The sequence below is a fragment of the Strongylocentrotus purpuratus genome, unplaced genomic scaffold, assembly GCF_000002235.5.
Source record: "Strongylocentrotus purpuratus isolate Spur 01 unplaced genomic scaffold, Spur_5.0 spur5_scaffold_7, whole genome shotgun sequence".
NCBI classification, from domain to species: Eukaryota; Metazoa; Echinodermata; class Echinoidea; order Camarodonta; family Strongylocentrotidae; genus Strongylocentrotus; species Strongylocentrotus purpuratus.
The window spans coordinates 1178261-1203676 of NW_022145613.1; the positions used below are offsets into that span (position 1 = coordinate 1178261).

Sequence of the window (25416 nt, forward strand, 5' to 3'; positions counted from 1 at the left end):
GATTATGAGAAGGTGTATATATTTGGAGGGCGTCATTAAGATATTCAGGTGCCAAAGTGATTGAGTATTTTGAAAGCATACAAACAGACTTTTTAAAACAGAACACGTTACGGTGTATAGACTGTGGTAACCAGTGGAGCCCCTAAAAATAAAAGATGACGTACGAGTTCTAGAACTATGTCCAAAGACTAGAGGCGTCGCTAGACCTTTTTCAGTGAAGGAGGGGGGGGGGGGGTGTAGAGGCCAACGATTACCGACAAAAGTAGCCACCAATTACCGACAAAATTAAATGTCCCAATATCTACAAATTTAACCCGGGGCCGAAGGCTAAATTGTTTTTCCTATAAACTATCTATAGTACTTGCGTATGCGCAAATGGTCATTTTCCTCGACGACTTAAAATATACGAATTATTTCGTCAACATAGTCAGCATCATAGCCAGGCGCGTACGCAGGGGGGGGGGGGGGTTAAATCCCCCCTTGAGGTTTTTTTATGTGTATGTTTTGTGTATGTTTCTTGTGAACCCTCCCCCCCAACGGAACAAAATGTCAATTTTTCAAATTTCGAGACCCCCCAAAAAAAAGTGTCCGCTTACCCCCCCCCCCCTTATTCTTGACTGAATTCAGTTCCCCCCCCCCTCCCGCGCGAAGCGCGGAAGCTTTGACGTTTAATTGAATAATTATTATAGAAAGAATACGATTCGATGTACCGTTGTTGACTCTTAATCCTTATCTGAATTCAGTTTTCCTCCCTTCACAGGTATCAAAATATGCTCATCTGACCGTAATTAAATGCTTAAAACCCTTGACTTCCGGTGGCTCTGCCCCCTGGGCCCCACCTAGGGCCCTAAGGCAGACGGCTGGATGCTAATCTGACGGTAATTTAATGCTTAATACCCTGAGCTTCTGGGGGCTCCGCCTTATGGACCCAACACCAATTTGTGTCCTGCCAGTGTCACAAATAAGGTATCAAAATATGTTCATCTGACCGTAATTTAATGCCTAAAACCCATAAGTTTCCGGGGCTCCACGCCTCGACCCCACCAGGGGCCCTAAGGCGGGCCCCTGCATGCTTGTCTGACCGTTATAAAATTCCTAAAACCCTGAGCTTCTGGGGGCTTTGCCCCCTGGACCCACGCGAATTAGTTACCTGCCAGTGTCACAAATAAGGTATATAATTATGCTCATCTGACGTAATTAAATGCCTAAAGCCCTGAGCTTCCGGGGCTCTGCCCCCCCCCGAACCCAACCAATGGCCCTAAGGCGGGCCCCTGGATGCTCATCTGACCGTAATCTATTGCCCAAAACCCCTTAGCTTCCGGGGCCTCTGCCCCCTGGACCCCACGCCAATTAGTGATCTGTCAGGGTCACAAAAATTATGCTCATCTGACGATAAATTGATGTATGAACCTTTGAGCTTCTGAGGGCTTCGCCCCTTGGACCCAACACCAAATTGTGTCCTGCCAGTGTCGCAAATAAGGTATCAAAATATGCTCATCTGCCAGTATTTTATTGCCCAAAACCCCTGAGCTTCCGGGGGCTCCGCCCCCTGGACCCACGCCAATTCGAGACCTGCCAGTGTCACAAAATAAGGTATAAAATATGCTCATCTGACGATTAATTAATGTATAAAACCCCTGAGCTTCTGGGGGCTCCGCCCTATGGACCCAACACCAATGTGTGTCCTGCCAGTGTCACAAATAAGGTATCAAAATATGCTCATCTGACCGTTATTTGTTGCCCAAAACCCCTGAGCTTCCTGGGGCTCCGCCCCCTGGACCCCAAATTCAAAGGCAAATACAAGCAAAACACATTTATATTACAGTTTTCCCTACTTCTGAAACACTCAAGCAGCTATATAAACAAGAACAAGTCTGAAATGATTACCGGGTCTTCATTTGGAAGATGGAGGGGTCTTAGTTTAAAAGATTTTTTCTTTGTTTTGTTTTGTTTTGTTTTTTTGTTTTTTTTAACTTTTGAATAACCGGGTCTGGAAGAAAAACTACGCTCTAACCCCATGCTTTATTACCGGGTCTTAGTTTGGAAGATGGTGGGGTCTTAGTTTAAAAGATTTTTTTCTTTGTTTTGTTTTGTTTTGTTTTGTTTGTTTTTTTTAACTTTTGAATAAACCGTGTCTGGAGGAAAGACTACGCTCGATTCTCATGTTATTCCACAGAAAAAAGGATTATGGGGTCTTAGATTTGAAGATTTTTTAATTTTTTGAAATAACCGGGTCTGGAGTAAAGACTGCGCTATACCCATGCTTTATTACAGGGTTTTAGTTTTGAACAAATTCGACAAAATATCACTTCAAATTTATTACATTTGTGGGTAAAGTCATTATTACATTTGTGGGTGATTCGAAATTATTACATTTGTGGGTAAAGTGTTATTACATTTGTAGGTGTTATTACATTTGTGGGTAAAGTGTTATTACATTTGTGGGCGTTATTACATTTATGGGTGTAACACCCCCATTTGTGGTTGATTCAAAATTATTACATTTGTGGGTGAAATTATTACATTTGTGGGTAAAGTGTTATTACATTTGTGGGTGTTATTACATTTGTGGGTAAAGTGTTATTACATTTGTGGGCGTTATTACATTTGTGGGTGTAACACCCCCCCCCCCCCCCCCACTGAGCGAAATATTGACCGGCACGATTTTCAAATTTCAGCACACTAAATTTCAAATTGATTTCAAATTTTGGCCTCCACCCATAAGAAATAATTCAACATTTACACACATTTACGTACATGTACAACTGTACATGAATTTCGTAAACAAAATTCTTTCTCTTTCTCTCCGTCTCCCTATCATTCGCGTTCTCACCAATTCTGCTTCTCACAACTTACTCTCAAAAACACACGCACGCACACATGTTCACATTGTAAAATGCAGTTCATAGTACGACATGAATTCACTGTAACATCAGTTGAGAGAAGGGGTGGGAACACCCTCCTACATCCCCCAAAGAAGAAAGAGAGGGAACTGGCATAAGTCAAGAGAGGGAGAATCAAATCCATTATTGATACATTCCCATACAGAATAAGCACACAGGGACAGGAGGACGGCTATAATTGCCAGTAAAATTTGCCCCCCCCCCAAAAAAAGGGGGTTTGGTGAATTGCCTGGCTGTAATTAAAGAACTGCATTCATACAGTGAGAACACAAATACAATCAAATCATAAATGACAACAAAAACACAAGATTTAACATGTCAATAGTATATGATTAGCGTTGTTGAGCTGCCTCTAATTATACATGTTCCTGCATAATAATACATTTGTTATATTTGAAAATTGGTAACAAAACTGCAGAACTATTGGATTTAAATCCAATAAACTTTCACTTAATACAAAAAAGACTCATTTCATGTATTTTAAACATCATTCTCATAATACAGAAACATCTAAAATCGATGGTATGCTACTAGAGAAGAAAAGTTTTGGGGAGTTCTTATTGATGAAACCTTAACTTGGAATGATCATTTACACCAAGTTACAATGTGCATTTCCAAAAGTATTGGAATAATCTCCAAGCTAAAGTTTATTCTACCCCATGCAACCTTATTCCTACTATATAATTCGCTAGTTCTCCTGTATATAACATATTGTAATAGTGTATGGGCAAATTGTGGTTCGACAAAAATTAATACTATTTTTAAACTGCAAAAGAAAGCCATACGTATTTGTACAGGTTCGCATTTCTTAGCTCACACTGATCCTTTATTCTATAAACTTAAAACACTAAAAAAAATCGATCTGAACACTACTCAAGTAGCATTTATTATGTTTAAATACATTAATAATCTGCTTTCACAATCCTTTGATAACATGTTTAGGTTTAATTTTTATAGTTCCGTTCATTCATACTCTACTCGTATATCTGGAAACTTCCATCTTACAAACCCCAAATTATCAATAACACACAAATCTGTTAGACATTCTGGCCCGAACATTTGGAATAATTTTCCCGACAACATAAAGTCTTGTTCAACTATCTACTCCTTAAAAGCTACACTTAAACGACAAATAATACAATCATATGCTCCCCTCTCTTTAAATTAGTATAACAAAACCGTGACTTATTTTAGTCTTTATCATGCAACTGCTCACTGCACCTGCACTTGCACCGCACCCTCTTGATCACTCAGTTTTCCGAAGAGAGTTATGTCGCCAATTCTTTTTATGAGGTCGCCATCCATTTTTTGTATTCTGCAAAGAAATAAAATAAGAGATCAGATAGATTGCTTACAGCTGAAAGGTTATTTGAAGGGCTCTAAACCTATAAGGTATTGTGGATGAATAAATACAAATGCAATATAACTTAACACCTCTGCCCTTGTACGGCAATTGTTTAATTGCAAAATCACTTGACTGAATAATAATCTAACTTACTTCAGAACTAGACCAAATGGCAACAGTGTTTTGAAAAAGTATGTAAAGCTATGGAACAATGAGAATCACAACACAAATTGCCAAGATGGTTATCAGTTTGTGACGTCATGTCCTCACTATTTATCAATTGCTCTCTATGGTTTAATCCCATTAATTTCCCTTTTTATTCCCCAAAACTTGATTTCCCCATGCCTTTGCCCAGGTTATATGATTTGTATCATATTGCGTACATGACATTTCACAAAATCCTTTATGAACTTTGAAGAATTTATACTATTTTCTGAATATTGTATATTCATAGGTATTGATTTTTATTTTAAATAGTTTATCAAAATTCACATTTTTCATGATTTAACTGGAAAAAATTACTCTATATTAGTGCATCCACACAAAAACATATTACTATCAATCTAACTTGGATGCTGGTGTGAAGAAATAAGAATCTTCAGGAGAAAATAGGAAATTTATATCATCAATATAAAGAAAATAATTAGTGGATAGTGAGGACATGACGTCACAGACTCATGAGTGAGTCGCCAATAATTTTGTCTAGTGATTTTCAAAGTTTTTAATGTCATTAAAAATTCATAACATTCTTATTAGTTATCCGATTTTGCTCAGACTTTTTTTGATTGGTTAGTCTGATTTTTCTGCTTCTATTGAAAGTAAGTTATTTTTGGAGTGGACTTGGGCTTTAATACATAATTGCATATATCAACCAGTTGACTACAGGAAGAAAACATTTTGGTCAGATAGTTCTATCTTTCTCAAAAACTCTTTTCTCATATTAAAAAAAAAAAATCTACATTCACCTTTCACAAACACTTTTCATTCCCTAATAAGTATATTTCTATATAAAAGCTTACCTTCATAATTGACTTTCCCATCGCCATTTTTATCTGCTTCCTTGAATATTTTAGCGACCTCTTTGTCTGTCAGCGGCACTCCAAAACTCTTCATCACGGTTTTCAGTTCTGCAGCACTGTAAAATGAAAGAAAAATGAATAAGTATAATTTAAAATGGAAGATGAAAATGATTTCAGCTAAATAATAAAGGGCCTTTATGTGGTGATACATTTGGGGATTAAGGAGCCTATATGTGGAGGGAAGAACATTAGTCATGTAAATCAATGTTCGTCTCTTTATGGAAGATCAAAATAATGCTTCTCTCTAACTGCAACATTACAAAGATTCACACAAATGAACACACCCTTCACAGCAGTGTGAATAGATTGGTGCAACTTTATACACGTGAATAACTGCACTATAAACAAAAACCTACTATCTATCATAGCTACACTATAAACAAACGACTACAATTCATCATTTAGTTGAAATTCTATTCTATAAAGGCACCATACAACGATTCAATACAAATCTAGACTTCGTGAAAAATAGCTTTAAAATCGATTTTTGAACTCCTTGTGAACAACTTTGGTCTGTTATATAATAGGCTCTTGTAAAACTACGTTATGATTGAGGGCAGGATGTCAAGATCTTAGCAATGGAAGGTAATATGAGCTCAAATTTGCAGTCTTGTGAAGATTAAGTTAGTAGGAACATTACTGTAAACTATTACACTGTTAAGTTAAGTGACATATTTTATTATCAACATTTTAGCATAACAAGGGTATTTAGTTCACTTTGCTGTACAATATTTTGACACATTAACAATTCAGCTTAGAAGTATATGGGTAGTCCATATATTTCACTGTCTTATCATATTTGTTCTGGTTTCTCTCCTTTCACTTTCACATCTATAATGATTCTTTAGTAAAATATTTGGTATTAAGAGAACCCAACCCCCCCCCCCCCAAAAAAAAAAAATCACCCCCCTGTTGTTAATGTGCATACAAATTTGTCGCTGTTGGTCCCACCTCAATAATTTATGTTAATAGCCCTCCTTCAGTGTTTAATCCCCGCCCCCCCCCACTCAGTGTTATTTAGAGTACGCATATGCTCGTACCCTCTTTTTGAAAGCACCCCCTATCTGAGGACTGCCATCATTTCCGAACCCCCCTTTCGCGGGCTTTTCGCGGGCTTTTCCTGCCTTGGAGACCCCCCTAAATCAGGAAAAATACTCAATATACCCCCCTAAATTCGGAATAATTTCTCAGGAGTCCAAAGAGATGAGAGAAAAAAAGAAAAGGACTGCCATCATTTCCGAACCCCCCTTTCGCGGGCTTTTCGCGGGCTTTTCGCGGGCTTTTCCTGCCTTGGAGACCCCCCTTAATCAGGAAAAATACTCAATGTACCCCCCTAAATTCGGAATAATTTCTCAGGAGTCCAAAGAGATGAGAGAAAAAAAGAAAAATACCCCCTTTTTAAAGAAATCTCCGGGTAAAAAGTCAAATACACCCCTTTTTTTACAATAATATCTCGGGCCGGACTTTGTCGCACGAAAAGTACCCCTTTACCGGACATTTTGGCAACACGCATGCGGTCATTCCGACCTCTGAGTGGGGGGGGGGGGGGGCCGGGGTTTAATCATGCCAACTGGTGCCCTCGGAAATAAAGGACAGGTTCACTATCAACCTCAAAAATATTACCCGATGAAGCCATTGCCGTCCTTGTCAAATTTCCGGAATTCATTCGTGATTTCCTCATTTTCCTTCAATTTCATTGCCATCATTGTGAGGAATTCTTGGCATTCCATCGTTCCATTTTCTACAGACGCATAAAGGAAATAATGAAAGTAGCAAATAAATCAAATAATTTACTCATGCATGAACCAGTTGAAATATGAACTAAAACAGACAAATATTACTAATATAGACTACTACCGTAAGATAAAGATATGAACTAAGAACTTGTGTGTTTCATTTACAAGGCAATTCATCAATAGATAATAAAAGAGCTTCTTTAGCTCCAGCTAAGAGCATGAAAATAACCCAGCCTTTTAAAAATAACAAGAAAATATCGCAGCCACATGAGTGGCTAATATGGTAGAAAACACATTTCAAAACCAATACTAATTGTTTGGAAGGGTTGGGGCATTGAGGATGATGAAACACAAGAGAACAAAACCACATTGATTAGAGAAGGGAAACAAAATCAGAATAGAACTTGCAACTTATCCTCCTACAGTATAACTAACGATACAGTTTGTCCTGCAGTGCAGTACCCATTCAGAACTCAAGATCTGCCAGTTGGCAGTTTACTGAATAATACGAGGTCCCGCCCCCCCCCCCCCCCACTCCGAGAACGGACGGACCCCATGCGTGTTACCAAAATGTCCGGTAAAGGGGTACTTTTCGTGCGACAAAGTCCGGCCCGAGAATTGTAAAAAAAAGGTGTGTATTAATTTTTCACCCGGAGATTTCTTTAAAAAGGGGGTGTTTTTTCTTTTTTCTCTCATCTCTTTGGACTCCTGAGAAATTATTCCGAATTTAGGGGGGTACATTGAGCATTTTTCATGATTTAAAGGAGTCTCCAAGGCAGGAAAAGCCCGCGAAAAGCCCGCGAAAAGCCCGCGAAAAGCCCGCGAAAGGGGGGTTCGGAAATGTTGGCAGTCCTCAGATAGGGGGTGCTTTCAAAAAGAGGGAACAAGCATATGCGTACCCTAAATATCACTGATTGGGGGGAGGGGCGGGTACGAGGTATTGATTTATTGCAGAGTACACACTAAACAGCACACTTTATGGGACATGCTTTACAATTGTCTATGTATATGCAGTAATGTATAATCGTCTATTATTTCAATTAGCATCATCTGGATACAATAACGACTATCAAGGCTCTATAATATGAACACAATTATGCTATTATGGTGGATTCATGCCAAACAACAGATGTCATTGCAATTTAATTATCAACCATCTAAGGATACATTTTTCCAGACCTACTTCCATTGGGAATACATTCAATGGTCGAGCTCTTGCCATGTCCATTTATGAAGGCAATCAAGGACGACAGGTGAAAGTTTGAAAAATATAATGTTTCATTCGTTCAGTAAATATTTTGTAGGAGGAATTTCTGATAAGATTCTTTTTTTTCTTCAGTGGATCATCATTATGAATTGGGTGTTTCATACTCAAAACTACATGAATGTCACTTTCCTTACAGCTCTTTTTGAAATATTCTACAGAAAAAAACACTTTAAGGACATTTCACATGGCATGATTGAGTGCAAAGACAACATTCCTTTCTTTTTTATTTGTAACATTCCACACGTTTATGACACTTTGGGAGATTAATTGCCGTTCATTTTTCTCCCGTTATTGTCCATACTATACTTAACATAATAAAGATCTTGCAGTTTTACAGCTAGTATGCTTCACATGATCATGAATGGGTAAACATCTTTTATAATAATGCCAAATATTTCTCTATTTTTAACTTACCATCAGCATCCACTTCTTTGAGCATGTCTTTAAGCCCAGCCTCAGTAGTGTTCTCACCAAGTGATTTCATCATAGTACCCAATTCCTTGGTTGTGATTTTGCCATCACCATCCTTGTCAAAAAGGAAGAAAGTCTGCTTGAAATCTATTCAAAGAAAAAGAAGACAAGAAACATGTGAGTAAACATCAACATTTGAAATGCTGTTGATCATCAATTATCTTGTATACAGGTTGAACAAGTATCATTCAAAGTTACATTAAATTGAGAGAACACCATAAAAGAAATAGAGCCTGAAAATGATTGCTCGTTGTACGCCCTCATTGTTGCGATATGAAAAGCTCAGCCTACTGAAAAGTTTAGACCAAACTTTCAATGTCATGTGTGTAGTCCCACATACATAGGCGCCGGAAGTGGGGGGGCAGGGGGGGCAGTTGCCCCCCCAGTCAAAAAAGTGGGGGGGCAAAACGCATTTTTGCCCCCCCAAAACGCCCCCCCCCCCTCCAAAAAAAAAAAAAAAAAGCAGTAAAGGAATAAACATGGTTTGTATTTTTAACCCAAAAGAACATAACAATAATAAAAACCTGAATTAAAGCACATATACCATTCCATTCAAAGAAAAGGAAAGTTCACAGGCTGGAATTAAATTTTATAAACATTGCGCATGCTACCTATACGGTTTATAATAGCGATACGCGCATATCGTGGACATATTGTGCGAGAATGGGAAAACGTGTCTGTTTTTTTGGTTTTGTTATAGGGGTGAGAAGACATGAGCCCCTGAACGCTGGCGTACTGATGGGGGGGGGGGGGGTATATCTATACGATACCAGTGATTTACAAATGTTGCTGTTATGACATGATTTTCCGGTATTTTTTCTCCATTTTTTTTAAAGTCATACCTTTTTATGCGTTTGTTGGAAAATAAGAAATTCCCAAATTACAGTCGGGCGAAAAATACGCTTATTTAGAAGCCTTTATGTCATGGTCTGCAAAGTGGCTGGGCTCGAGCCCCTCCCCCCTCACTTTTTGAAAAAGTATGTTAAAGAGAAAAAGAAAGAAAGACGGAGAGAAAAAATAAGTGACCTGCCAATGTCACAAATAAGATATAAAAAATGCTCATCTGAACGTAATTAAATGCCTAAAACCCCAGAGCTTACGGGTGCTCCGCCCCCGGACCCTACCAAGGGCCCTAAGGCGGGCCCCTGGATGCTCATCTGACCGTAATTAAATACCTAAAACCCCTGAGCTTCCGGGGGCTCTGCCCCCTGGACCCCACCAAGGGCTCTAAGGGGGGCCCCTGGATGCTCATCTGACCGTAATTAAATACCTAAAACCCCTGAGCTTCCGGGGGCTCTGCCCCCTGGACCCCACCAAGGGCCCTATAAGGCGGGCCCCTGGATGCTCATCTGACCATTATTAAATACCTAAAACCCCTGAGCTTCCGGGGGCCCTGCCCCCTGGACCCCACCAAGGGCCCTAGGGCGGCCCCTGGTTGCTCATCTGACCGTAGTTAAATATTAAAACCTCTGAGCTTCTGGGGGCTCCCCCCCCCTCTGGAACACGTCAATGGCCTTAAAGAGGCCACTGGATGCTCATCTAACCGTAATTAAATACCTAAAATCCCTGAGCTTCCGGGGCTCAGCCCCTTGACACCCTGCCGAGGCTGGACCCCACGCCAATTTACGCTCTACCTGATCGTTAATACTTCACTTTGAAAAACGTTCCGCGGGACCTGCATGTAACGTGTAAGACTGGTGGTGATGCAGATTTTTCGTCTGCCCCCCCCCCCTTCCGAACGTTTTTTCTCATTACGTCACTGCCGTCGGAAGGTGAGCCCCCTGGAATGTTTGCCCCCCCAATCCCAAACTGCTTCCGGCGCGCCTGCCCACATACACATTTTTAGTGCAATGCACATTTTGAAGAGTCTAAAACTCTAATCATTATCAAAATTCCCAATTACTTTCATGCAGTTTCTTTCATAAAAAATCTGCCTGTTTCCAGACAACTTCTTTCATATCTGATCATTGGAATGACTGGATCAGAACTCATCTCTAGGTAGGTTAACACTTGAATGATTCTTACCTGCAATTTGCTTTTCAGTGAGTTGATTAGCCTGTATAAAACAAAAACAAAATTACATTAAGAACACATGTACACTGCACTCCTAGATCTATTCAATGGGCAGATACTTCTTATGGAACTATGGATTTTTCCATTATGTTTACACTTCCGATTAATAGTTTGCTTTAGTACATCCACTGAAGCAATTTCTAAACATGCAGCATTTTGTTTTTACACACATTTCATTGAAACATACCTGCTAAAGAAAGACTGTCATTGTCTTTCGTCACATTACTTGGCCAGTTGACCTTCTTTGGTCACATTACTTGGCTAGTTGACCTTCTTTCTTGAGGCAATAATTACACTGTCATTGTCTTTCGTTTTGTTAGACTGTGTTCGTCAACATTTTGAAGAATTATGCATTGGTACTTTTTACCCCGGTGGGGTCACTCCCCTGCAAAGAGTGACACGTATGACCGTTACCACCAATGCATATAACCCCCTTTTGCGGTCAATTTCAAGGACATTTTGTGAAATTTAACCCCCTTTTTTACGTCAAAACAAGGACAAAATCGTACTTTGGAATACCCCTATTTATAAGATTGTAAGGACACTTTCGCAAATTTACCCCTATTTTACCATATTTCAAGGACAAGACTCGGCTCCGAGAATTTTTCTTCCCCGTTTTCTCTTTTCCCTTCCCGGTTTTCTCTTTTCCCTTTTCCTGACCCCTATTTATCAATTTTGGGGACACATGTGCCCCCCTATTTTCTTAATTTCGAGGAATATTTTGTCCGCGGACATTGCTTGAAATTGACCCCTTTTTCCGCGATTTTGGTAACGGTCATGCGGTCCGGAAGTCACATTGAGTGACCCCACCGGGCTTTTTACAAACATTTTGTTGAATTGTCAAGAGTTTCATGAATGATCCTTCAATAAGCCAATGTATTTTTATGGACCATTGGTTGAATATGCATGATTTTGTCAGGACTGGTGTGTTCGATGAACCAATGAACATCCCAAAATAGCATTATGTTGGTCGAAATTGAACTTTGTGTTGAAATTCTGTGCGGTAGCGGCACATCAAATATGAATATTCATGCAGTAGATCACCATTCACTCGAAATTGTTGAATATGCATGATCAAAGAAAAAGAGCCTTCTCAACCTTGTGCATATTCAGCAATTTCGAGCGAACGACGCTCTATTCATGAATATTCATATTTGCTGCGCCCGCCCGCCCGCCCGGTACGTCAATATAATACAGGTAAAAAGTTACAGGCTACAACAATGAACGTGAGGAAGAAGGTTGTCTACAGAACCTTATTCTATCTTTGCACTGCATACCTAATCTGCAGAATAATCGCATCATACTTAATTTGGGGACGTTATGGCAGTGATTTCCTTTCACAAATTGTGATTTTCTCGCAGGACCCTAACTCGTCTAGACCTAAGGACAGACGGATCTTACTCGGCAACCAAGCAGATGTAAGTATACTATACACACCGCTTACACACGTAGGTGCATTACTATCCTGGCTGTGTATTAAAAGCTGTGCTATTGATTCTCAAACACATTTCAAACACCACTGTGCAAGACTCAACTAATTTCACTCAAAATCGGTACTTTAGTGACAATTGATGACACCTAAATAGCAGTAAAATACAATCATTTCAACTTTCCGATGTTAGAAAGAATAATTTAAAAATTCGAATCGTGAGTCTACTGTCATTGTCAAACTTGCCGATCAGCCGCATCGGCATGATTTGGTGCATTTATGTGTTGTGAGTGTATTGACTATTCATGTATTTAAATGCTGCCTATTAACACGTAGTGCAGTGCTAAAGGTCAATGTACGCATTATCATTGACTCTCTATGCTTTGCAGGAGTGACCGCTTACGAGAATGTTTAACTTTAAGCCTAGTATTAGTAAGGGCCAGGGCTAGGGGCATATTAAGGCTAAGGTTAAGGGATTTATCTACTTGAAAGGGAAGAAAAAAACATGAAATTGATGAATATGTGATCATGACGGTAACCTACTAGTACTACTTTTAGTTCATGAAGGGGGGGGGGGGGGATGTACAAAAATAAAGACATCGCTTTTGCCTTGGTATTTACAGAAACGCCAAGTTCAATTTCAAAGATGACTTGGCGTGCGCGTTCAAGGGTAAATAGCGTAGATATAGCGTAATAGCGTATAGCATAGTAGCATACGTTTCAAAATCGTGCGCGCGCATCATGCGCGAGAGCGTTTTCAGACCCTCGAAAGCGTGAGCTCACCCATAATGTTTGACACTTGGAAGCTCTGTATTTAATTTATTAATTTAATGGAAAGTAGACTCTGCATGTATGTATCAAATAGCACTAGACCTCTAGATCTAATAGGCCTACTAATATAATAATATATATACTTGCAGATGCAGGGTTTAAACTTTAATATATAATATTGTGGCTCTGCCGGGGTAGCGTGCTGCCTTGCAGTCTCTCAAAACCCGGTCCACAATCTCGACAATCATTCATCAACTATATCTCTCAGTGGGCTCTCACAAAAGTATATCGTGTAAGACAACACTTGCACAGTATCTGCAGTTCAAATAACTTTACTCTTTCCTGGTAACGGACCTGTCGCAACGACAGGTCAACGCTGACTGACTGACATCTCACGATGTACATGTACATGTATATATTTCACAATTAACTATAACGCCCTCTAAGTCTTACTAAATTACTGGGCTAGTTATGCTACAATATAAATGCAGTGTAATTTTATCTCTTTACCTCCTGCTCTCCTTTAAAAAAATTATTATTATTGTTTAATATCACCGGTAATGCATTGATGCAGAACCAGCAGCTTCCTTCAGGAATACCAGCCTCTCCACAAGCAATCAGTTTGAGTCATTAAAGCATCAGTGACACTACCAATGATGTTCAATATCATTGCTAGACGTCCACACCAACTTCAGCTACCTCTGGTCATGCATCGAGGCTACCGCCATCATGACCATGCCCTCACTTCTCACCATCTAAAAACTGCAGGAAGATTCTGAAGGGCATCATTCATTATCATTTGCAATTGTCCTAAAAGTTCTGCAAAGTACTCCCAATTCTGAGCAAAGATTAGTCACCACAAGCCAGACATGATCCTTGGTTGCGAATCAGAACTTGACGAAACGACCCCTACTTAACATAACAGTGTATTTCCTAGTAATTACACAGTATTCCGCAAAGGTGGAAATGACTGTGGGGTAGTGTCTTTGTAGCAATACATGAGTCTCTCATCTTAACCAACTGTCCGGAGTTCAACTCGAATAGTGAAATCATCCGGTGTAACTTGCAATTCACAAACGCAAAACCATTATTTATAGCAAGCTTTTAACATCCCCCCTCATAAATCTCATGTAAGCCTTTTGCACATGGATAAAAAGGGCACCTCGTTTGCGGGAATTTCCATTATGAATGATAATGGTAATGGTTATAAAAGCACGAAATAATGCAACCTAGCAGAGTAGCAGGTGACGTTTAATAAATAATTCTAGCTTGCATTTCTATAGCTACTAAACCCATGTTTCAGTTTTGTTTCCTTTCCAGTTTCAACATTTGTGTTTTCATGTTTTTCTTTCTCTATTCAGATCAGCCAGTCATTGCCAGCCATCAATCCTCATCCATACAAGTTCTTAATCAACGAACCTAACAAGTGTCAGAATGAAGACGGTAGGAGTAAGTTGGTGTTCTTGCTCGTGCTCGTCGCAACTATTCACAAAAACGTCGGGCACCGGAAAACAATTCGTGAGACATGGGGGAGTCCGGGGGAGATTAACGGGAACAACATCATCACGCTGTTCCTTCTTGCCAAACCTTCCAAAGGCAATACAGAATACCAGCGCATCGTGGAAGAGGAAAGTGCTTCATACCATGACATCATCATGAGTGACTTTCAAGACTCCTACAAGAATCTTACTTTGAAGACCATTATGGGTATGAAGTGGGTCAGTCAATTCTGCCCACACGCAAATTATGTAATGAAAACAGATGATGATATGATCGTCATTTATGAAAATCTCTTCAGATATCTGTCATCCACTTCTATCCCACGCAACAACTTTGTAAGCTGTATTGTGATACGGGCCAAACCTAACCGAATTGTGGGACACAGGTGGCATGTTCCCAAAAGTATTTATCCAGGAGAGTGGTATCCGCCATTTTGTTCGGGGGCAGGTTACGTTATGTCTGGCGATGTTGCGAGGAACGTGTACACAATATCTCTGCACACGCCGTTCCTTTATCTAGAAGACGTATACATGGGACTGTGTTTATTCCAACTGGGGGTGTATCCATCCGCTCATAGACAGTTTCATAACTACCGCGTGGAATACTCTACGTGTGGATACAAGAAACTTTTCACAACCCACTACTCTATAGCTAAAAACTCTGTCAGATACAATGTATGGAGCCAAATGGAGAGAGACAAACAAATTCACTGTTACTTTAATTTTTGGTAGTTTTTGATGCCAAGACCAAATATTTGGCTCTTTATTTGGAAATTCAGAGAACATGATAAAATATATAGATCAACCATTGCAGAATGGTGTGTGATAACTATCCCCTCCCATTTGTCCTTCAGTCCTTAACAAATCTGGTTTCTGTGCGATAACTTTAGTGATGTTTGCTGATTTTAATGAAATTTGATATGAAGGTACATGGTATGAAAATACACCCTAAGTTCAATTTCGAAGTAAGTAGGTCAAAGGTCATAGCTCATTAAATATGTGCAAATACCTAATTATACATATACCGTATGTGAAAAAGTGGTTTTCATTCAATAATGTAAGTAATGTTGAGTGTGTACGCCAAAGGTCACAGCTCATTAAATATGCACAAATTGCTAATTATGTACATGAGAAATAGCTACAGTAATTATGTACACTGTACACGCAAAAATGTGGTTTTTCTTAAACCAATTACAATAAAGGTTATTTTCAGATCTTCTCATGGGTCATTCCATAAAGTAGAAAACTTTCTGTACATCCAATCCAATCCAATCCAATCCAAGTAATGATATAATAAAGTATAATGGAGGTAACTTGTTCTGACGTACATGTACATGTATATATAGGGCATTTGTACTCGGCGAGGGGATGCTACAGTGTATGCTTTGCTTTGACTTGTTAATTAATGTCTCGGAAATTTTCAAAAGACCCGATTAAAAACAAGATGTTAATTATATTCATTAATTGATTGTCAAAATTGTATTTGTACCTGTAAATGTGGCATCCATTAATGATCTTTGATAACACTCATTATGGAAATGTTTTTAATACATACTATTAAAAAAAAGAAGCATCAAAACAATTCTAAAGAGGACTAATACAGTGATAGAACATGGGGTGAATCAGGGCATCATCGAACGCGAATCTCAAGAAAAAACTGGAAGAGGGTTCAACATTTTTGTTTGTGTTTTTGTTTTTGTTGTTGTTAAGTCCTGAAATATAAAAATGTACCAACAGTAATTGTGCATTTTGAATTTGAAGGAGATGTCTTATGTTGAGTTGAAGTAGACTTCATTGATCATGGTCCTATCTTTAAAAACATGAGGATTGGTCCTGAGCATCCATGCCTACTTGACCATTGTATATTTGCACATGTATGATGATGATGATGATGATGATGATGATGATGATGACAATGATTATGGTTTACAGAATTGGTGCCATGGTGCCATATTTCCAATAAAAAAATGAATTGATTAAAAATTAAAATGAAAACAAATCTTTATTCATTTACCAAGATTAAGATGCAGTACAGTATGCATAATGAATCGGGGCTTTCATGTTTTGTGAACAAATAAAATCAAGTTAAGTTTTTAAATTTATTTTGTGATAGGAGTTTCCTTTCAACTGGTTTTATGATGTGGTAGATAACATTGTAGGATGTCTCTTGATTCTGTTTTCGGTATGACTTTCAGAAAGTAGGCTGAATGGAAGATGAGCAGAATAAAAACGATACATTAAGTATAAGAACAAAATGAGAGAAAGGATGAACAGGTTAGGAAAGAAATACTGATGAAAGAACGTTGATTCTTTTGAGGATACAGTATTATACAGTTCATGTGATCAATACAGAACTCAACGTGTGAACAGTATTAAAACAGTAGTGCTTTTATCCATCAACAATCAAGCGATCAAGCAAAAACAACAGAATCAATGAAAGAGAGAGAGAGAGAGAAAAGAGTTGGGAAATGTTGAAATGTATTGAGCTCTATAATTCAATTTTAGTGTGGTCTTGCTCTTCACCTTAAAAATTTAAGACGGTTGACCACCCTAACAATGGTCTTTTGAAATTTGAAGAGAGAGAGAGGGAGAGGGGGCAAGAGAGGAAACTATGGAGATGGATACCGAGGAAGAGAGGGGGCTGAGGGTAGGAGGGAGGGAGGGAGAGAGAGAGAGAGAGAGAAGACAAGACGGGGATGGGGTGGCTCATTGGAAGAAGGAGTCGATAATAAAGGGCTTTTTGAAAGCTGAGACTTTATAGATACAGCAAAAGGTTATGTGTATTTATGCACACACATACACACACGTACGCACATCCACCCACATACATGTACATAAATATTCATTTCTTTATTATACATGTAAGTATAAGTTCGAACATGTTTGTTTTTCATAGATTTCCATAACAGTAGAAAAAGTTAACACGTAAACCATCATTATGCAATAATGGAGGATAGTCCAATTTATTGAGCATACTCTGATAATTCCACGTATAACAGGAATCAAGGAATATAATGCAAACATGACGATTCATGATAGCGATTCAAAATCTTATGTTATGTAAAAAAAAGAATTGGAGCTTTGAGAAATAAATTCAATGAATACAAAAAATAAGCCATCTCCAGCTCGAAATGATGCATAACAAGTTTATATTAATCCCAAAAAGGATGTTCTTGTCTCCGATTTTACTGTATAAAATCTTGCTGCAAGACATGAATTTCCCCTCTCTCCCTTTCTCTCACTTTCTCCATCTGCCTGTCTCTCTCCCTCTCTCCATCTGCCTGTCTATGTATGTCTGTCTCTGTCTGTCTCTCTCCCTCTCTATCACTCACTCTCTCTCTCTCTCCATCTGTCTCTGTCTCTGCCCCCCCTCTCTCTCTCTCTCCCTCTATATCACTCTCTCCCTCTCTCTCTCTCTCTCCATCTGTCTCTGTCTCTGCCCCCCTCTCTCTCTCTCTCTCTCTCCCTCTATATCACTCTCTCCCTCTCTCTCTCTCCATCTGTCTCTGTCTGTCTGTCTGTCTCTCTTTCTTTCTCTCACTCTCTCATTCTCTCTCTCTCTCTCTCTCTCTCTCTCCATCTGTCTGTCTATGTCTGTGAGTGTCTCTGTCTATGTCCCTCTCCCTCTCCTTCTCCCTCTCATTCTCTCTCTCTCTCTTTCTCTCTCCCTCTCTCCTCTACCTTTAACTTTATCTCATTCTCTGTCTCATATCCTCATCACCTATCCTCTACTTTTCCTATTCAAAGCTATAGCAGTCTCTTACTCTCATATCCATTATCCCTTCCCCTCTTCATCCAACTCACTCCTCATCTTCATCTGAGCATGCGCTCTCTTTTGGAATTCCTTCGTTCCGATTGGTTGGTAAGATTATGTTCTATCGCTGAGATATAAGCCGTTTTCAGAATGACATCTATCTTATGACAGCAGGTGTATGCAACTTAACAGGTGCATGAGAACAGTCATCATCATCATCATCCTCGATCATTCCACAACCATAGCTTATTGTCGAAACTCGAATCTTGAATCTCCAGTTGACAGGTGAGTTTAACAACTTTACGAAAATTCTCAATCTGTTTAGAGGTGATTTAATACTGTGTAAATGAATATGAGTTCATACCAGGGGTTATAGTGAGTACGATAATACAAGTGTACCCTCCGTCCATGGATAACATTCTCGAGACTCCAGACTAGAGAGAGAGAGAGAGAGAGAGAGAGAGGGGGGGGGGGGGGGGGAGACGGCAGGTAATAGAAATTGTTTCATTGATAAAAGACGGGGCTAAATCGAACTGCAAGACAACAACAACAAAATATTGCGCGTAATAATTTCTGCACTTTAACGAGGTACAATCTATCCAGTGCTCGAAAATGCAAAGTTGTTTATAAAGAGAACATGCATGCATGCACACATATGCGTTACGGAGAAGTGCTATCTAGCTTGTATTTTCACAGTATCTTCAAAAGTCATTTTAAACGTTTTTAAGATCAAGGAATTCAAAAAAGTCCACATTAAAAGTTTACATTGGAGATTTCAAATTGAAAAGAAACTAGACCGGATCAATATAGGCTGAAATTCAAAGCACTTATATGACAACTAACTTCTCTTAGCCTATTATGTTACCAGTTGATTAAGAAAGAACCCAATTAAATCTCAAAGTACAGATTTCTCTTTAAACCCTTAAATTGTGTCCATCTTGAGTGTAAATGTGTTGAGTTTGAATTACGAAGGTATGGCAAACATCGAAAGTGTAAAAGAGAGAGAGAGAGAGAGAGAGAGAGAATAACAAAAAAACCAAGTCTGATATTAAAAGAAGATAAGATGCGAGGGTTTTTTAAAAAGATAATTGGATCGTTTTATTCCATCAACGTAAAGTCAGATCTAGTTTTAAAAACAGAAGAAAGCATTTCACTCGTTTTGATGCTTAAATTTTGTAAAGAAAGCGTTTCTTCCATCCGTTCTAGCTAAAAGGGTTAAAAGATTCTATTCTCTCTATAAAATCTCTGATCAATAAAAGCAGACCGACAGACGGTAGATGCTATCAAACGATTCTAAAAGGTTTCAATTATGAATAGAAGATGCGAAGTCTCTCATTCTATAGTTTCCATTTATTTCCAGAAATTTTCAACAAATCAATACCGTGAACATTATACATTACAACTTCAAGTTTAAGAAGGTATTTTTTGTAACTTAAAGGAACACGCCCTGTGATTTTGCATTAATGTGGTATCTGAACAGACACCCTTGTTCACATGTGCTCTATTCTTGTTGAGAGCCCATAAGGATACGCCCTTTGAGAGTAAGAGTATCATGACTGAATGCCCTTCCGGCCCTCAGCAGATGAGTGTAAGTTATTATGGAACATGATGACGCGTAAGATGCAGGCGAGCTACATTATGATAACCTTCATATTAATCAGAGCAAAGATTCTTCAAAATTAATAATATCGCACGGTCTCTAGCGCTATCGTAGGCCTATTACTGTTGTTGTACTGTATCTTTATCTGTTTTCCCATCCCTCCTCTTTTTCTCTCTCTCTTCCCCTCTTTCTCTCTCTATATATACCTCTTTCTTTATTAACATATTTTTCTCTTTCTTCCTTTCTCTCTTCAGCTCTTCACTTCCACTAAACCTTCACCTTTTCAAGTGTTCTATATCTGTTTTCCCCCTCTCTCCCTCCTCTCACTCTCCCCCTCGTTTTGCTCCTCTCTCTTCCCCTTCTCTTTTACATGTCTCATACTTTCATTTACTTCCAACGCCAATCAAAATGGCCTGCATTGTATACTTTTTTCTTCCGTTTCCTTCACATAATGTCGACTAATGTACGTATATTGTATAATTTTTTTCTGCTCACCTTTTATTCCACAATTTCATCCATTTCTAGTATGCACCCAAAATGTCACACGTTTCCTAAAATTCAATCAAGAAAATGGAAATAGAGCATTTCGGTGATATCAGCACCAAGTAATTTCAAAGTTAGTACCATTTGCGTCATGCAGACACGTGCCTCATATCGATGTGAATTTACTATGAGAAAGAAAAAACAGTTTAAGGCCATAAGAATAAAACTGGGAAGGCCATCGGATATGTTGTCGGAAGATGAATTTTTTATTTTTCCGAGACATAATGGATTTCAAATATAATGGATCGTGATAGCGCAAACAAATGTTACAAGCGAACGAAATGTGTTCCAGTGCATATTTTTAATTAAAACAAGTAAGAAGAAACAAGGAGAATATGACTATTCAGGAGCAGAGAGAGAAAAATCCCTATCAAGTTGTACGGGAAGATTCTGTATTTTTAAATGTTAGAAAATCAACAAAATACGCTAACATTATTCAATGCCATCTGTTTACTTTGGTCAAATCTGAAAATGATCAGTTTGGGTCCATTTAAGTACTTTGAGAGAAAAGTCCAGAATCTATCAGCTACATGTATGTCACCATAGAGACTATACCACCCTTGACAACAGTTGTGCATTTTACAACATTTCACTTTTGCCTTTTCCTGATACACAGGCATATTTTTTTACTACAACACCAAAATTTGTGTCATGACCAATTGTACACCTTTGGAACAGACAAGGAGAGGGGTTGTCAATGATAGCAATTACATCGATAATGCAGTTACACAAGAGATTTCAGTTATGAGAGGTGTATACAAAAAGATTACAGCAATATAATACATATGACTTAACAAAAATTACTTTCTTACATTATGCAGTCTTGAAGAATAGTGTCTTGGCTGCTAGATTGATTTGATGACCCTTCTTCTGATCAGTCCTATGGAATCACCACTGCCTCTTAAGGAAATATCAACTGTAAACTCATTCAAATCTTCTCTTAAAACTCACCAGCTCAAAAGGATCAATATTTCCATATTTTATCTTTGTCATTCCTGTAAATTTCCTTAGTGTATATTTGTGTTAGGTCACTTCTTTGATTGTTATTCCTTAATTGTATTTTTCATGTGCTCTGTTTTGCAATTTACATCTTATTATATTTCACTTTGTTCATGTGTACTGTCAGCACCTTGAGCATTTCTGCGGAATGGATATGGCAGTTAACAAATAGTCATAATTATTATTATGTAAGTATTTTTAACACTATAATTGTGTATACAAAAATGGAGAGTTGTCTATGGTGTCTACAAATATGTCAAAGTTAATTGACCAAATTGCAAATGATTGGCAATTCTGTGCAATTGGGCGCATATACAACACATGTCTTTCGCCCCTATTTAAAAAAAAAATCCTTCTTAATATGACCATTTAATGTCACTATCAACAAGAGGTCAACGGTTTTGTAATGTATGGTCAAATGTCCTAAAAGCTACACAGGTCCATTATCTCCACCCTCAAAATACACACTTTGCAATGTCAATTACTCGATTCAATTTAATTCAATTCAATTCAATTTTATTCAATTTTATTTCACCAAAGCAATTAAAAAAGAATATAACATACTTTCATAGAACTGTACATTGAATAGAATATCATGTATCTACACATTGGTACAACAATATACAAGTTGCTTGGTAGGTAGTTACATGAAAGGAAGTGACTCTTATATTAAAGTAGCTGACCTAAAGATATACACTTACGAGATAAAAATAAGTTCCAGATTACAAGGACATGACAAAATACAACAATACAGAGAGAAAAAAACACGAACAATCTACAAGTTATTACTCCTTGATAGCCAAAACATTCGTAATGATATTCTTTAAAATGGCTTGGGCATAATAATAATTAGGCCTATGCCATATTATTTATCATGGGCCTGCAGTACATTAAGAGCTCTTACATCGCAGTAGAATATTATTTGTATAGGTTCTGCGATTTATATAATATCATTAATTTGTATTATTATTAGTAGTAGTATGATAAATGTGATTACTTGTTGTAGTTTGTTCTTACTATAGATTTCATACGATGGATCACTTAGTGTTCTTGCTGCTTCTCAGCGTACCATTGACGATTGATAGAAGAATGGTGAAAGCAGGTGTGACTAATTTCACAGGTAAGATCTAAATACAGTGGCGTATCTGACGTGGGACAGAGGAAGTACGTGCCCCGGCTGGCACTTGAATATTTAGCGGCAACGGCCCAACCATTAAAGCGGAAGCTTTAACGTTTCAATATATTATTACTCTTAATCCTTGTCTGTATTCATTTTCGCCCATTCCGCGCTTAGCGCGGAAGCTTTCACGTTTCATTAAATTATTCGTAAAAGAAGACGCTTCGTTATATCGTGTACTTTGACGTTTCATTTGATTATTACGCTCAATCCACGTCTGAATTTAGTTGCCCCCTAACAGCTTTGCCCTTTTCACTGAATTATCAGAGAAAGAAGACGATTCGTTGTACTGTTCTCTATATTAATCCTTGTCTGAATTCAGTTTCCCCAATGAACATAATTTGTGTTACAAATAAGTTGTGACATAATAATCTTTCTCCAAAAATGAAAAATCTTTTAGGAAATATCAGGAAATAAAATGAATGAAAAAAACAAAAATAAAGATACAATGACGTGAATTTTAAAAAGGGTGAACGGAAACAACATAACAACTAGAGAACTATTTTATAAGTCATACTAATGTCCGAAAATCTTTCTCCTTGTCTCCGATCTCATCACGAAATCGTCACAGAGTTCATCTTTGTTTACACTGTCCAGGATTGTCTAAAGTGCATTGCAGATTGCTATTTTTGCGCTTCGCGCTTAACATTTAGCTCGTTGCTTTTTGACGCTGCGTCTTTGCATTTGGCGCACTGCATTTCTATGATGCTGTTGATTGAACAAATTGAATAAATTCATCAATTCCTCATGAAGCCGTATGAGCGAGAATTCAATTTATTCTTGTCTCATATACGATTGTCTTATTTACTTCGTATATATGTATGTATTATGAAAATGAGATAGCAAAATGTGTATATTGATAGTCATCTTGCGAGTAATAACCATTAACTACTCTCATCGGGCTCTCATTCTTAATTTTTCTCTTCATTTTTTTGGTTTATTTGATGCTGAATTATTGGGGGGGGGGGGGGGATGATTATATAGGCCATCCCCCCCACCTGAAATATTGGGGGATATATTCCCCCCCCCCCCTTCCCCCCTCCGGGATCGACACCCATGAGCCGGGATAAGGGTAAAATTTACATGCGTACTATAAAATAAAATTCTTTAAAAAAAAAAGATAAATAACAGTAGTTTGTCGGAGAAAATACAAAATACTGCACCTCCCCTTGCCCACAGCTGACTCAGTGTTCCAGGGAGTTAGCGCTGATAACTCAACGATATTGTGTTACTAGATCTTTAACGATTGAGCAACGATTCATCCTGCCCACTGCCCCGGCCATTAATACAAAAAACAACAACGCATGAAGTAAAAAGCTCGATTTCGTTCGATTTTTCCTCCTCTCAAGAACGGTAATTAAACTTTTAATCGGAATGAATACAATCTTGTTCAATTTTTTAATGTACATGTATATAATCTGTGTTCTTGATACACACATATTTAAAAACAGATAATTAATATGGATTAATCAATTCTATCAAACAGAATCAGTGACGTGTAATGACGGACATCAATCCAATGTTCTTGACCCAACCTGTCCAGAGCCGCTTCGCAATTATCCTTTCTCTTGCGAAATTTCGTGGAATGCACGACCGTGTAGATGTGACCCACAGTGCGCTCTATACGATGAGTGTTGCCCGAATGCTGAAGAGATGTCTGCCGCAGGAACATTGGACGCAACATATATATACCCTAATCCTGATGTTCTACCTGAGAAGATGGCTTGGGAAGATCATTATCTCCCATATATGTCATGTGTTACCATATCTGCAGGTACCAAGTATGCAATACAGGAAAATATAACGATCTACAAGTCATACCATCTTATTTCTAAGTGCCCTGCCTATGTCCTAGATGATAGTTTAGTTCGTCACTTGTGTGAGAACCCGCCAACATCCCAGCAAATATTCCAAACTCCTGTTGCTGTTGAAAGCATTGGCCATTTCAAGAACATATACTGCGCATTTTGTCATGGAATTTCAATCATTAGCATTCAGCCATGGCAGTGGAATTGGCAATGTGATGTCACTCTAGACAAAGATAGTGTAAGTAGTTCACTTACTGCAACACTAGAACCACGATCCCAACCAACAGTTCAAGAATTAGTTGCCTTCTTCTGTTCTCGTGAACTTGAACCCCCATCTGATATACCCAATGACATCTTACCTCGGCCTTGTTTTCTCGTCGATGTGACCTCATGTTCCATAGAACATATGAAATGTCCATCTTATCTTGCACCTGTAGAACATAATGGGACCATTTACCAGAATATAAACTGTGCGTATTGTAACGGAATCGACGTGTGTGGAAACTATCTTGATTTGTGCAAATCAGTTGATTATAAATTCGCGATACAGACTGGTATTCCTCCATTTGCAGAATACTTTAACTTCATTGAAAACGACCAAGAGGTGGTTGCTTTGTCATGCGCTACAAATGAAGCCTTTGACCCACTCACTAGCACATGTCAACTGCTCTATTGCTTCTCTGGATTTGAATATAACATCACAACAGAAGAATGCAAACGTGTACCGGTAGATGAAAAGGGAAGACTCTACTTGTCGTTCTATTCTAGTCACACAGAAATGTATATGACGTCATCGGACACTGAATATCTATCAGCAGCGGTGAACAATCTTATCATTGAATTATCGTTGGATGAACTGACATTCTCTGCTGTTGTATCACTGCCTGAATTGTCCTGTATCCCTGCCAAGGCTCAGATAGATGGTTGTCATGAAACTCCTTATAATTCATTTTGTCAAGTGT

General features: G+C 38.4%; 1 protein-coding gene across 1 annotated transcript; it reads right to left on the reverse strand.

Annotated features, from left to right (window-relative positions):
• Positions 1-4024: 4024 nt before the first annotated feature.
• On the reverse strand, positions 4025-25204 carry LOC115919918 (calmodulin-alpha-like). The gene is made up of 6 exons (XM_030974573.1): positions 24814-25204; positions 10827-10857; positions 8745-8888; positions 6951-7068; positions 5268-5383; positions 4025-4218 (listed from the first exon to the last, which is right to left on the reverse strand). The coding sequence occupies exons 1-6, from the start codon at positions 25018-25020 to the stop codon at positions 4190-4192; spliced, it is 645 nt and encodes a 214-aa protein (XP_030830433.1). The 5' UTR covers positions 25021-25204; the 3' UTR covers positions 4025-4189.
• Between the last annotated feature and the right edge of the window lie 212 nt (positions 25205-25416).